This window comes from Schistosoma haematobium, chromosome 2 (assembly GCF_000699445.3).
Source record: "Schistosoma haematobium chromosome 2, whole genome shotgun sequence".
Lineage (NCBI taxonomy): Eukaryota > Metazoa > Platyhelminthes > Trematoda > Strigeidida > Schistosomatidae > Schistosoma > Schistosoma haematobium.
The window spans coordinates 33763431-33779331 of NC_067197.1; the positions used below are offsets into that span (position 1 = coordinate 33763431).

Genomic DNA, 15901 nt, shown 5'->3' on the forward strand with positions numbered 1-15901 from the left:
GAATCATCAATGCATCATTCAAAACAAAGAAGGAGGGGATCTTAATGAATATTATCCAATGTTATGCACCCACCAATGATAGCAACGACGACATTAAAGATCAGTTCTACGAGCGGCTGCAGTCAATCATTGAGAAATGCCCAAGGAAGGACCTAACTATTCTGATGGGAGATCTAAATGCCAAAGTCGGAATAGACAACTCTGGATATGAAGATATCATGGGACGACATGGACTGGGAGAAAGATTTGCAAATCTATGTGCATTCAACAAATTGGTCATAGGAGGCACAATATTTCCACACAAGCGTATACACAAGGCTACATGGATCTCATCGGACCACACTACAGAGAACCAGATAGATCATATTTGCATCAAAAAATTCCGAGGGACAATGGAAGATGTGAGAACCAGGAGAGGTGCTGACGTAGCTTCAGATCACCACCAAGTTGTAGCCAGTTTAAAACTGAAGCTAAAAAAGAACTGGACAAGTGGACAAACAGCACTACAAAGGTTCAATACAGCCTTCCTTCGAGATATTGACAAACTCAATGAATTCAAGATAGCTCTCAACAACAGGTTCCAAGCCTTACAAGATCTACTGAAAGAAGAAGAAACTAATATAGAGGACAACTGGAAAAGTATCAAAGAAGCCTCAACTTCAACGTGTCAAGAGGTTCTGGGCCTAAAGAAACACCATCATAAGGAATGGATCTCTATAGAAACACTGGACAAGATCAAAGAAAGGAAGAACAAGAAGACAGCAATTAACAACAGCCGAACACGAGCAGAGAAAGTCCAAGCACAAGCTGAATACATAGAAGCAAACAAACAAGTGAAGAGGAGCATTAGAGCCGACAAGAAGAAATACGTGGAAGAATTAGCAACGACGGCAGAAAAAGCTGCTAGAGAAGGAAATATGAAACAGCTTCACGATACAACGAAGAAACTAGCAGGGAAATACAGTAAACCAGAGAGGCCGGTCAAAGACAAAGAAGGCAAGCCAATCACCGAAATTCAACAACAGCGTAACAGATGGGTAGAATACTTCGAGGAACTCCTGAATAGGCCGGCCCCAATGAATCCACCGGACATCGAAGCAGCACACACAGATCTTCCTATAGATGTCAATCCACCAACAACGGAAGAAATTAGAATGGCCATCAGGCAAATCAAGAACGGGAAAGCAGCAGGACCCGACAACATACCAGCTGAAGTACTGAAGTCAGACATCGAAGTAACTATAAACATGCTTTACCTTCTATTCAAAAAGATTTGGGAGGAGGAATAAGTGCCGATGGACTGCAAAGATAGACACCTCATCAAGATTCCAAAGAAAGGAGATCTGAGCAAATGTGAAAACTACAGAGGCATTACACTACTGTCAATACCAGGGAAAGTCTTCAACAGAGTGTTTCTGAACCGGATGAAGGATGCAGTAGACGCCCAACTTCGAGATCAACAAGCTGGATTCCGTAAGGATCGGTCGTGCACAGACCAAATTGCAACACTACGGATCATCGTCGAACAATCAGTTGAGTGGAACTCATCACTATACATCAACTTCATTGATTATGAAAAGGCATTCGACAGTGTAGATAGGAGGACATTATGGAAACTTCTTCGACACTACGGAGTTACTGAGAAGATTGTCAATATTATCCGGAACTCATACGACGGACTACAGTGCAAAGTAGTGCATGGAGGACAGCTGACAGATGCATTCCAAGTAAGGAACGGAGTCAGACAAGGCTGTTTGCTCTCTCCCTTCCTCTTTCTTCTGGTGGTCGACTGGATTATGAAGACCTCGACATCTGAGAGAAAACATGGAATACAATGGACAGCTCAGAACCAATTGGACGATTTGGACTTCACAGATGACCCAGACCTCCTACCGCATACACACGAACAAATGCAGATAAAGACAGCCGGTGTATCAACAGTCTCTGCATCAGTAGACAACAACATAAACAAGGGGAAAACCAATGTCAACCAATATCAAAGTGAGAATCTTCAATACGAACGTCAAGGCAGTTCTACTGTATGGAGCTGAAACTTGGAGAACTACAACAACCACCATCAAGAAGGTACAAGTATTTATAAATAGCTGTCTACGCAAGATACTCAACATCCATTGGCCGGATACCATCAGCAATAGCCTTCTGTGAGAGAGAACAAACCAGCCTCTAGATGAAGAGGAAATTAGTAAAAGACGATGGAAATGGATAGGACATACATTATGCAAATCATCAAAACTGCATCACGAGGCAAGCCCTAACTTGGAATCCTGAAGGGAAGCGAAAAAGAGGAAGGCCAAAGAACACATTACGTCGGGAGATAGAAGCAGATATGAAAAGGATGAATAACAACTGGACGGAGCTAGAAAGGATTGCCCAGGACAGGGTTGGATGGAGAATGCTGGTGAGCGGCCTATGCTCCTTCACGAGGAGTAACAGGCTTCCATTATGACTCTCCATTATTATGATCATGGTATAACGACATGTGACTGAGTGAAATTCAACTTGAGACACGATTTCAGGACCATGTCAATAACATGATTCCATTAAGCGAGCTAGCAGCTTAGTTTCGAGGCTAACTACGAGTTATATAATCAAAGTATAGATACAGAAAGACGTTGATGCCCAATAACAAAATGACTGTCACATTACAAGAAAATGGTGTAACCAATGTACAGTAATGTACGAACTTAAACGGTAACAATCACGAATTAATACCATCTCTGTACAATTAACTTATCAGCAGTGAAATGAATCTTAATTAATCTGAACTGGTTAAACTGATGGGACGTATAGTCTATCCAGTGAATATATGAATAAAGTTACTAAGATTGTTATTTATGGACATAATAACTAATAATAATAAAGCAGGAAATGAAATGCTAAGAAAAATATTCGTAATTTATCTGATCCTGATGGACACCAGTAATACGGCCATTTGTCGGGACAATCAGCAGTGACTGACCGTAAGTTCCCATTATATATTTCGATTACTCTATTCACTAGACTTAGGGCTTTTATTCCTGAAATCCAAGACGACTGTGAAAATGGGGGAATGAAAACGATGTAAAGAAAATAAAACAGAAAAGGAGATAGCTAGAAGGGTTTGACTTTCGAGGATCGCAAAAGATGCTTAGAACAATGGAGGAAGAGATGGAACAAGTATATTGCCATAAATAGAGGGTATTTAAAAGATAGAAGTATCTTGAAATGTGTAAAACAAAGGTATCACAACTTCGGTTACCGAAGTTACCGTACATACCTATGTAAAATGAAAATATCTGGATTTGTGCTTTAAAATTTATTCAAGAAAAGAACAAGAGATTTTTCAACGACAAAAAGAAATATACAAACTACGTGATTTAGAACAAAGACAATTTAGTTTTCAGTAATCAACATCCTCTTTTAAAGCATAAAAATACAATCAAAACTTCATATACAGTCAAAGATAAGATCAAAACAACTATGTACAAATACCGAAAATGAACAAAAGATGAAGAAGCACAGTGATTTAGAGAGATAAGAAGACAACTTATTTATAACTATATGTCATGAGTTAATCACAGGAGATGCTTGTTCCTTATTGTTTGATCCGACAGGTCTCGGTTTCCCATAAGTAAATGGAACGTAGCGATATTTGATCATATGCTGTATCGTACAAAAGAAAAAAAGTCAAACAAGCAACAGAAATGATTAAATGTTACATATTTATAAAGCAATGGAATAAATAATGATGGACTGAATGATGTATTTGACAGAGAAGAACAAGAACAAGTTGTCAGTACCTTTTAAATGTTACAATTAACGTAGCCATCCGTAGTTGAATTTGACTGTCGTTAAATGCAAACAGTCACACAATAAGTTGACATCTCATTTTGTGAACCAATTGTCCGAATGAATTAACTGAAGCATACAACAGGTACTAACTGACAATAGAGTACCTGAGGTAGTCTTTTTATTTATATGTTGGATACTGGTGTACTGATTCAGTTTTAATCCTGAGTGACCTGATTGTATCATAGTATATAAAGGATAAAGTTCTATTCATTGATTTCGTTTGAATATTCTCAATATCAGTGAATACTTTTAATTTTCTCATTTTGTTTCTTTTCTTAGAACCATATTTAATTATTTTATCATTAATATTAACACTACCCATTCGCCAATTATTAATTTTATTTTGCTATATTGAAGTAGTGTGGCAGCTTAGGGAAATGTACATTTGTGCCAGGTTCTATGATGACTAGAACTGAGTAGCTGAAATGAAATAGCAAACAGCAGATTATTGAAATGGTGGCTCTATAACCACAGTAACCAAATTCTAACCATTAGGTCGCAGGTTTAAACTTCAATCTATCTACTTCAATTTCGAAGGTCGGGTAGCATTACTAACCATCACACGGAGTGAAACTCTAATCCGGCTACTCGAACTTTTAACGCGTTAAGTTATCAAGAAATAGGGGGTAAATGGTCTTTCTTAAATAATTAGGGTTTGAAAAGCTTTTCAATATATGAATAGAACAATACTATGGAACATTATCAACAAACACATATGTATATATTCTTCTGTGGAACCTGAGGGTAAAATAGTCATTGCCACAGTACGTGAACTGATCTACAAAACCTGAATATCGCACCTAACAATATAATAAAAGGTAACGAAAAGTTAGCATTTGATATCTGAAGTTTTCCACGTGAAACTCAATGGAGTTATAAAACTTAAAACAAACTGATAGGACGAATAGTGGATTAAACAAATAGGCAATATTAACTGCACATAAGTAAATATTATAAAAAGTGATAAAACAAACCTTAATTTGCTTCTTCATCATAATAGCAAACAACATTATAAAATACATTACTAGTATCGGCCAAAATACTGGAATATCCAAGAATGGAAGATATGTGCAAAATATACTGACTGCAACGGCACGGACGGTGGAGAGCCTGTAATGTATTAGGAAATGCAGTCGTTTGCTAACACGAATGAGAATGATGGGTTTAGATGTTGGGTATCTTTAAAGTGATTTTTAACACACTCTCCAAATAGAGCTAGTTTTAAATGAAGACAATCAACTTACATGGAAGCAATATAGGAATTGTTGTGACTACATACTCGGCTATTACAATTATCATTAGCATAATAGAAGAGAAACCTAGTGAGTTAATGACAAAACCAAGAAACTTAAAACGAAGAATCGAAAACAATAAACAAGATCTTCAGATAATAAACAAAAGGAAATGTATGGTTGGATTACAACTACAGACTTTACCAGTAAAAACCAAGACATAAGTAAAAATAGATGTCAGTGAGTTTGTGACTTGATAGGGTTTCACTTTGGTTAATCAAAGTAATCTCCCAACCTCATGAAGTCGTCGAAGTGATATAAGTAGGAAAAATAGTAACTAGATAAGAGACACTTTAACCAGACTTAATCTATAACACAAAGAATCGAAATAACCAGTTTACTAATAAGTTTTCAAAACAAAATAAATGTTTATTTCTAATGATTCGATTCGTTATAACTAGTGCTTGATGGCACAATGCCTGTGGCACAACCTTAGGAATGACCAACCGTTTCTTGATTCATATGCTAAAGCATAAAAGTAGTCAGTATGTCCAGGTTAATAAGTACTAAGCTTTCGTAAGTTTCATAGATCTGGCAGTGACTCATCTATCTGAAATGAAGCAATTACTGTATGCAAATCTAAAGACGCTTATGTACCTAACATGCCCCAAAATACCCTAGTTCGATCGAGAGTGGGGAGTCAACTCTCCCTTTCGAATAAAATGAAAATGACAATATTTATTGAAAATTCTATTCTCGCTTCGATTTACAGTCAAACGATTCACATTATTATTATTATTTACTATGTCATTTACTCACTCTCTTTTATTCCCACTTTATGTATTCCTATTTTTCGACTTATACAGCAGCTCGCCTATAGTGGGAACTCGGTTCTATCTGAACGTTCTCGATTCACTGCCTGGTTAAAAATTGTATGTTACCACCAAATACGAATACTGAAGCAGTTTTTCTGAAACCACGTGCACCATTCAAACTGGCTGCCTTCAACGTTCGCGCACTTATGCAGGTCGGACAACAGATGGGGCTGGCTATGTCTTTGGAAAGTCTTAATATCGACGTTTGTTGTCTGTCCGAGACCCGTATTCGAGACTCTGATGAAGTGCCACAAGTTCGCTCTCCATCTGTCGCTTCAAAAACCTTGTTTTATGTGCGTTTATCCGGGGTCCCTGTGGCATCTTCGTCTGGTCTTGCTGGCGTTGGTGTCGCACTAAGCGCTAGAGCTGAGGCAGCACTAATCGATTAGATCCCCATCAACAGTCGGCTATGTGCTGTTAGATTAGAAAGTTCCACCAAAGTGAGAAGAAATCGGCGTGAGAAACAATGTCTTTTCGTCATCTCCGCCTATGCCCCGACAGATTGCAGCCCGGATGCAATCAAGTATGAATTCTACCACCAGTTATCTGTTCTTCTCCAGAAAGTGCGTTCGGCAGATATTGTAGTACTAGCCGGAGACTTGAATGCTCAAGTCGGGCGTCTAGACACAGAAGAGAATCGTTTGGGTGGCCTATGGGGACTTGCTGGTCGCAGGACAGATAACGGAGACCGTCTACTGCAACTGTGCACAGACCACAACCTGTTTCTGGCTAGCACTAACTTTCGGCACAGTCATCGCCGATGTGCCACCTGGCGTCCTTCCTCTGCATCTCAAGCATGAACTCAGATTGGTCACATCGCGATCAGCTACCGCTGGCGTGGTTGTTGTCCAGGACTGCCGCTCCTTTTGGAGTACACATCTGGACTCTGATCATGCCTTGGTCTGCGCCAATCTTACCTTACTTTTCAGTGGCCAACGAAGTGACCGCCACCAACGGATTGATGTCAGCAAGTTTGTTGGAACTAAGTATCGAACCGAGCTAGCTTCTAGGCTAGCTACCATCCCACCGAATAGTATAGATGAGCATTGGTTGCAACTTCATGACGCCATCAAAATGGCGAGTAAAACCGCTTGCATCTTTGCAAAATGTCCCGCTTATAAGCACTGGGTTGCTTCAGGCTACTTCTGATTGCGTCCATTGTCATGGCGTCATGAAGTTGCTTATCTTTATTTTTGGGTGGAATGACAGCTAGCCTAAAAGCCAACTCGGTTCGATACTTAGTTCCAACAAACTTGCTGACATCAATCCGTTGGTGGCGGTCACTTTGTTGGCCACTGAAAAGTAAGGTAAGATTGGCGCAGACCAAGGCATGATCAGAGTCCAGATGTGTACTCCAAAAGGAGCGGCAGTCCTGGACAACAACCACGCCAGCGGTAGCTGATCGCGATGTGACCAATCTGAGTTCATGCTTGAGATGCAGAGGAAGGACGCCAGGTGGCACATCGGCGATGACTGTGCCGAAAGTTAGTGCTAGCCAGAAACAGGTTGTGGTCTGTGCACAGTTGCAGTAGACGGTCTCCGTTATCTGTCCTGCGACCAGCAAGTCCCCATAGGCCACCCAAACGATTCTCTTCTGTGTCTAGACGCCCGACTTGAGCATTCAAGTCTCCGGCTAGTACTACAATATCTGCCGAACGCACTTTCTGGAGAAGAACAGATAACTGGTGGTAGAATTCATACTTGATTGCATCCGGGCTGCAATCTGTCGGGGCATAGGCGGAGATGACGAAAAGACATTGTTTCTCACGCCGATTTCTTCTCACTTTGGTGGAACTTTCTAATCTAACAGCACATAGCCGACTGTTGATGGGGATCTAATCGATTAGTGCTGCCTCAGCTCTAGCGCTTAGTGCGACACCAACGCCAGCAAGACCAGACGAAGATGCCACAGGGACCCCGGATAAACGCACATAAAACAAGGTTTTTGAAGCGACAGATGGAGAGCGAACTTGTGGCACTTCATCAGAGTCTCGAATACGGGTCTCGGACAGACAACAAACGTCGATATTAAGACTTTCCAAAGACATAGCCAGCCCCATCTGTTGTCCGACCTGCATAAGTGCGCGAACGTTGAAGGCAGCCAGTTTGAATGGTGCACGTGGTTTCAGAAAAACTGCTTCAGTATTCGTATTTGGTGGTAACATACAATTTTTAACCAGGCAGTGAATCGAGAACGTTCAGATAGAACCGAGTTCCCACTATAGGCGAGCTGCTGTATAAGTCGAAAAATAGGAATACATAAAGTGGGAATAAAAGAGAGTGAGTAAATGACATAGTAAATAATAATAATAATGTGAATCGTTTGACTGTAAATCGAAGCGAGAATAGAATTTTCAATAAATATCACCATTTCATTTTATTTGTGTGTTGGCTGTGATACTGTCCGGATGCCCAAACCGAAGCAGGTGGTTTTCTTAGGGGGCCACATCCCGAGCGTTTGGCCTAAAGGTCTGACACACAAGGCAATCGAGCATCGTGAGGAGATATAGTCTCGTGGTAGCCGGTGACCAACGATTGGTTCATACGCCATTTGTTCCCTCAGGATACTTGAGCCCATGTGCACCATTGGTTTGGGATCCGGATAAAGCGCCGGACATTCGCTGTTTGTTCTCTCATTTTCGTAAACAACACCCCCGCCACGAGAAGGCAGTGAGCAAGACTTCCCTAGCAGAGGTTGTATACGCGTGGCCGTGTGAAAGCATTTTGAGAGGAAGGGCGGGCCAACCCCACTCTCGGCCACACCAGGGCATTTGGGGGCAAGAAAACCGTCTGCTTTAGCTTGGGTGCCCGAGCAGTATTCCAGCCCTCACGCCAAATGATTTGTGTGGTGCATGTTTTGGCACCTTTTGTACCAATGCTATATACTAAATATTGACTGTCCTTATATCAAGCGACACGCTAGGGGCTTTGGTGTCATAGTAACCTATCAAGTCTTCGGAAATCGCCACATGCACTCCGAACCGACAGGGATCGCTTTCTCTTGGCATTAGATCTCTGCCGAATTCGCTAGATGGGACTGTATTCAAAACTGGTTTTTAGTTGCAGATGATGTTTGCAGCAATACGTTGATCGACGATAATATGAGTGTTGACAATAATGAGAAACGTAGTCTAGCACAGTAAAACACTACAAAACTAGCGACGAAATTAGATCAGCTGAGATTCTTAATGGCAAAACTAACAGCTGCATTTCAACCTTCTCAGAATGATGCTGAAATAATCATGATCAACGGAAAAGAGTAGCACGATAGATATATATCCACCACTGAATAATGGAAGTATTCTTTTGTGAAACAAAATACTACGAAAATTTTGCTAAATTATAATCAATTAAGGTAGTAGTCATGTGAATTACGTTTCTGAACTGTTTTACGTATTACTAATACGTATGGCGTGTATGGATAAATCAAAATATAAAACTAACGTTCGAAATACATATAACCTACCACAAAAAAACTAGGAAGCAGAGTCTTACCAGAATTTTGATTCAAGTAATCTTGGTATAAAAGGTCTGAACTCTTCACCTACAGTTCGTGGAAGTGTAGGGATTTCATCTAGTAGCCATTTAGGAATATGAATAGCATACACTTACCCGAATAATCTGCAGCAGCAGGATCTACTTTTGGAGAAATAAATGATATGAATAAACTCAACAAATATATTGCGAGAGTATAGCTAACTATATGAAAGCCCTGAATATAAACATTATGTAACATAAGTCGACGCACCTGAATAGTTGCTATCCGGAGCACGTAAATAGCAAATAACAGCAATGCAAACAGCCATCTAGTTATCCTATACGGATAGAGCTTATCGATTATGGTTTGGTGCATCTGACAAATGATATTAAGGATAATGTACTTCAACGTTAACTAACCACAGTGACCGGGCGACAAACCTTCGACAGGAATGTATTCGACGACTCATCACTTGTTTGATCCAGCTTCATGATAAAGATTTAGAATGATATCCGTTATTCGTGGTAAAGACCATCCAACAGCGACTTTAGTCGATAGGCTCGCAAACTGCCACCACTTTAACAACTCACACAGGTTTGGAAAACCCTCCCTAATCTGCGAGAGAAAAAGTCGTTACTTTGACTATTCAAACACGAAGCTTTACTGAGGTGTAAAAAAATTGTTTATTCCTTGGGTCCTGAATTCGAAAAGTACAAGAGAGAGAGCAATTACAAAGAGGTTTATTCTTCATCCCATTGTTTTTGAATCTGGAGGTTAAAAATTGTTTATCGGAGGGATGAGTGAATAAGTTTCAGAAAGTCCACGTTCTCCTACTTCTAACAAAGATTCTCAGAACCTACAGATTCTAATCATGAAACTGTTCGCACAAGTTTTTTTGCAAGGTTTTTCGTGTACTGAAGATGCCACAGGTATTCGGAGTTTGACAACGCTTTAACCAGTAACACCTTCTACTATGAATCGTACCCACCAAGTGAAATCAAAAGTCAGAAGCGATGAGGTTCGAAGATATATTTGATAGACTATCAATATATCGATGATCCTCTGATCTAATCTGCTTAGTGATTGCAGGGGTTGTTGAGCACGGCGTTCCCACTCGTGATCTGGTGCGGATGAATGACCATGAGCCTTCAGCTAGGTGAGTCCATTAAGACTAACGTGTTCAGCATCCAATGTCGAAAACTTACAGAGCTACTTATTTTCGGCACTTATTTACTGTTGCAGTACTATTCAATGTGTACGATAACTTCGATATGATTTTTGAATAAACTTCATCTGTGATACATTCCAGTCTTTTCCTTTTAAACTTTCTCCAGTACACTAATTAGACGTTCTTTCTCCATCCACGTTTGATAGAGCTAAATTTCTGGTCGAACTGCCTTAACAGAGAGTAACGTCCTTTGTGAATGGAGTTAAGAATTTATTACTTCATAAATGTATTTGGTTATGGTGAAACTCGATAGTTTTCCTTTCACTATATTGGCTTGGCTGAAAGTGGGTGCATATAATGTTCACACGTATTTGAATTATCGTATAAACTAGGAATCCCAGAATTAACGCAATTGAATTAAGAAGTAAGACACAAGCACAAACGAATGTATTGTATTTGGAATTTGAAATCGAGCAATCCACAAGTATCAAGGTATCATTAGTTCGTTCAAACACCACATCCGCCACGGCTTAAATTGGAGTCTAGGTGTCTGTAATCAATCTTACGTTTTCTTCTCAAATTCATCCTAAGTCTGTCTGACATTGTATTAGATAAGGATTCTGTATTATCTAGAATGTGCTCATTAGCATTAGAATTAACAACCGAAATTGGAACTGACTCACCTGGTTCCTGAAATTGTATTTGATCAACATGTCGACTGTGTGTACTTAAGTCGTTGATGTCTAGAACTCACACCATCGATTTTCCGACGTTCTTCAGAACAATACCCGTAGATGATCAAAGATCATTTCCTCGATAGTATGTAACTTCTGCAGACTCCAAACATCTCATATTCGACCGAAGAATTCTTCCTTTCAATAGTTTCGCTGGAGTCTCCTTCGTCACCGAATGTCTGGCATTTCTATATTGCAATAGAAAGGTATCTACTCCCCTCTCCAGCTCATTAAATGTTGAGGCGGCTACAGAATCAATAGCAGTCTTTAATGTCCTGACAAAATTCTCTGCCTGACCATTAGAACACGGATGTCTGGGAGCAGTAAATAGATGTTTGCACCCTATACCGTTCAACCAGGTAGTGACTGCATCTGCAATAAAGTGAGAGCAATTATCAGAGACTAACACCATAGGAACCCCTTCTCGACTAAACACCTTTCTTAATGCTTGGATTGTGAAATTAGAATTTGGTGAAGTTGTGAAGAAAACTTCGAGCCACTTTGAACAAGAATCAATCACTACTAGTGCATAGTATTTACCAAGAAGCGGACCACAATAGTCAGCATGAGTTCTTTGCCAGGCCTCAGACGATACTGGACATGGCGTCCACTTCCAAGGATGATTTATCAACTGATGACATTTCTCACAATTGTTTGCCGTACGACATATATCCGCATTTATCTCTGGCCACCAGCATGTGAGCCTTGCCAAGGACTTCATTTTCTCAACACATGAATGATCACTATGAAGATCTTCAAGAACAGATTTACGCAATGAAGGAAGAATGACAACACGATCATTTAAACACAGAATACCATCAGGAGTAGTAGATAGCTCATCCCGCTTTGAAACATAAACAGGAAATCTACGTTTCAAATTAGTATTCCAGCCTTTCCGTATAGCACTGACTATACATCCAAAATATCTGCGAGTTTCTCTAATGAAATCTGAACGTCTCACTGGTAAAGGTTGTACTAACAAACAGTCTGAAGTATTAACAGGTCTATCTTGTTACGACTGTCGAGAAATGTAGTCAACGTGTTGAATTAGTTTAGCACTTCTGTGCTGAACCGTATAGTGACATGCACTTTAAACAATGCTCTATCGTTGAACCATAGCAGCTGAGGAACGTGCTAAGGATTTTTCAAGATGATAAATAAACTTTAAAGCTTCATGATCCGTAACAATAGTGAATTTCTTTCCGAATAAATATTTATGAAGTCTTTTAACAGGCCAAAACACAGCTAATGCTTCTCACTGAGTCTGTGAATAACCTTGTTCAGTAACAGTAAGTTTGCGTGAAACACAAATAACTGATCTACCTTCCTGCTCCAAAACTGCGTCAATACCCACAGGTGATGCATCAGTAGTAAGCGCAGAATGTACACTAGGGGAGTAGATTCGAAGAACAGCATCACTTTGAGGAAACTTCAGTAGACTTCGTAAGCATGACTCTTGTTCCTCACTCCATTTGAATGAATTGGATGTCAACATATTTAATAAACAATTTACATGACAAGAAAAATTAGGAATAAAACGGGAATAGTATTGAAGAGCACCCACTAGTGAACGTAATTCCGTAAGATTTTTTGGAGACGGTGCATTTGTCAGTGGAGCTAGTCGTTTCATATCTGGTCTAAAACCATTACCATCAACTAGGTATCCAAGGCATTCAAAACTAGATACACAAAATGAACACTTATTTGGATTCACTGTTATATTCTTCTCAATTAAACGACGCAATAAGTCTCTGGTCATGAACTACCTTATTAGAGCCATGAATAATGAGATCATCTTGATAAACTTCAACACCTTCAAGATCACTAACTACTTTATTCATAACTTCCTGAAATATGGCTGGAAAACAACTTAGACCAAATGGAAGGAAACTGTATTTGAACAGACCAAAAGGAATGTTAATTGTCGTCAAAATAGATGAAGATTCATCTAAAGGAATTTGAAGATAAGCATCTTTTAGGTCAACTTCCGAGGACACTTTAGAACCATGAAGTCGATTTAGAATATCTTCAACCTCAATCGTCGTGCACGTTTGCTTCAACAAACGGGAGTTCAGATATCATAGTAGACCATAATTCTACATACCTCATGCTGAAGACTGAATTGGTTCAATTATGCTTTTCGCACACAAATCGTTTAATGTCTTATGTACTGCTTCTCGAAGACCATAAGGAATTATTCGTCTTTTAAGAACGACTGGATCACCCTGTACTTGAAGTTTTATAGGCTGAATTTTCATACCTCCACTGCACTTAGCACACATAGCTATCAAATCTTTAAGTAAAGTATCAGAATTTTCTTTAGAAACTAGGAAGGACAACTCCACCTTAAGCCTTTTCAAATCCTTTAAACCCAGCATTGACAGTCCTGTTTCGCTAACTAAAAATTCACAAGGTATGTATGAAAAATTATCATCTCTTATTAGCAATTCACAGCATCCTCGTATGGGCAGTATGTGTCCAGTAATCCCTAATACTGATACTTCAGCGGGTCGTACCACAACGTTAGGATCTAAAGATTTCAAGTTCTTGAATGAAATGATGGACTCCATACTGCCTGTGTCCACAATAAAGTCATGAAATGAACCAAGCAATGTATATAGTCACTTTTGAATATGAGCATTACCTTTCGAAATGGTAGACAAAGATAAACGATCACTAGAAACATTCGAATTATTGAGATTTAAATTACAACATTTAGTACTACTTGAAGCAAAATGGACAGTAACTTTGCATACTGATTGAATGTGTCCTATCTTACCACATTTAAAACATTTAGCATTACGAAATGCACATGAATTACGAGAATGAAACTTTCCACACGATAAACATTTACCAAACTTGATCTCACCTTTGTGATTTGCTTTGTAATTCTTAGTTGAAACTGCTTTCATATTTACACGAGAATAGGAATCACTGTTAAACGAACGCAAGTTTGATTGACCCCGAGATTGTAGTTCATCATGACGACTAAGCAAAGTATCAGAAATATTCATCGACTGGATATCAAGTTCATTCACTGCCTCGTAGTTAATACACGCAGTTCTAGCATCTTGAAAGGAACAGTTTGGCATTCTTAACAGTTCTCTTTCCGAACCCGGTATGTAAATTCCTGCAATTAATCGATCTCTCAGTTGCACATGAAGTTTATCACTCAAATTACACTTGGCAGCTTGTTTCTGCAATTCAAAGATGAATTCCCGAACGTTTTGGTCATTTTGACGAATCATCTTATGGAATTTTGCCCTTTCACAGCATTCGAAACTGGTGCACTTAACATGATTTAATAATAGCTCCTTAAGAGTTGCGTAAGGGAGTGAGATAGGTTTTTCTGGATATGCCAAAGTTTTTAATAAGCTGTACGCTTCTCTCCCAATGAATGTCAGGATATGTGCCACAATTTTATCACTTTTAACATCTTTCTTTGTCATGCTCCAGATTTTAAACCTTTCCAAATAATCCTCAAAAGCTTCCGAAGTTGAATGAATATCTAACTTTTCCATCGCAGGCTCCATCGCGACGCAGTACAATATTCACGCGTATTTAAATTATCGCATAAACTAGGGATCCCATAATTAACGCAATTGAATTAAGAATTAAGACACAGGCATAAACGAATGTGTTGTATTTGGCATTTGAAATCGAGCAATCCACAAGTATCAAGGTATCATTGGTTCGTTCAAACACCGCAGTGCAATTTGTTGAGGGTCAGTGCAATGAAAATCAAAAGTATGGAGATTATTCATTGCTGATATATTATCGTAAAATTCTAATAACTCAATCGCTAAAGATGGTATTATTATTTTTGTTGTTCTTTTTTCCTGTTGATTTTGTACAGTAAATTTTAGCATAGTGACACCATATATAACGTCTCAGTCACTGTATTTAAGTAATGAACAGCATTTTATATTTCATGTAATCGCTCAACCGCACCCACTGTTGGAACTTGCTTGACATCGTTGAATTATGGTCCTGTTCGGAATTGGTACACTTATCTTGGCTACTAGAATATTATTATTATTATTAGCTTTATTCAACATTATATTTTTGGTACAACATAGAATTCTCAGCATACAATATTTCAACAAGTTTCCTTTTCTTTTATCTTGATCGATTGTGACGATCAATTTTGAATGATGACCAGTTAGATATTAGAAGTTCGGTAATCCATATTTGAATAATGTTCATTCGTTTAAATGCATATTGCCAGTCACGATGATGTCGCTGATTGTACCTTTTTGTATCCCATGTAGCGAAAGGTTTTAAACATTTCATAAACGCGCCTGAATAGATTGTGAGCACAATAGACATAATGATGTGCTAAAACAAACAAGAAAACAGATAACGTGATGAAATATCTAGATCGGAGGAGCAGGTAACCCAGATATTCAAGCAGACCTAATCCTAAAATTGTAGATCTGTCATAATATGATCACCTAATCCATATGATTTCACATGAACTTCACACCATTCTCTGCACTGAATCGTCCTACAGTGACAATCAACAATATGATGCTTAGAACTTCTGGAGAACACATTTGGGC

The 15901-nt window shown here is 39.1% G+C and overlaps 1 protein-coding gene across 2 annotated transcripts; it reads right to left on the bottom strand.

The window, feature by feature from the left end:
• Window positions 1-2145: 2145 nt before the first annotated feature.
• Window positions 2146-10224, bottom strand: RER1_1 (retention in endoplasmic reticulum protein 1). 2 transcript variants are annotated; one of them, XM_051215005.1, is made up of 8 exons: window positions 10102-10224; window positions 9857-10052; window positions 9708-9812; window positions 9572-9671; window positions 9455-9533; window positions 5097-5171; window positions 4827-4962; window positions 2146-3663 (listed from the first exon to the last, which is right to left on the bottom strand). In XM_051215005.1, exons 2-8 carry the CDS (start codon window positions 9926-9928, stop codon window positions 3565-3567), a joined length of 666 nt encoding a protein of 221 aa, XP_051068192.1. In that variant the 5' UTR covers window positions 9929-10052; window positions 10102-10224; the 3' UTR covers window positions 2146-3564. The 2 variants fall into 2 exon arrangements, with proteins under 2 accessions (XP_051068192.1, XP_051068191.1); XM_051215004.1 differs by lacking the exon at window positions 5097-5171.
• Window positions 10225-15901: the final 5677 nt, after the last annotated feature.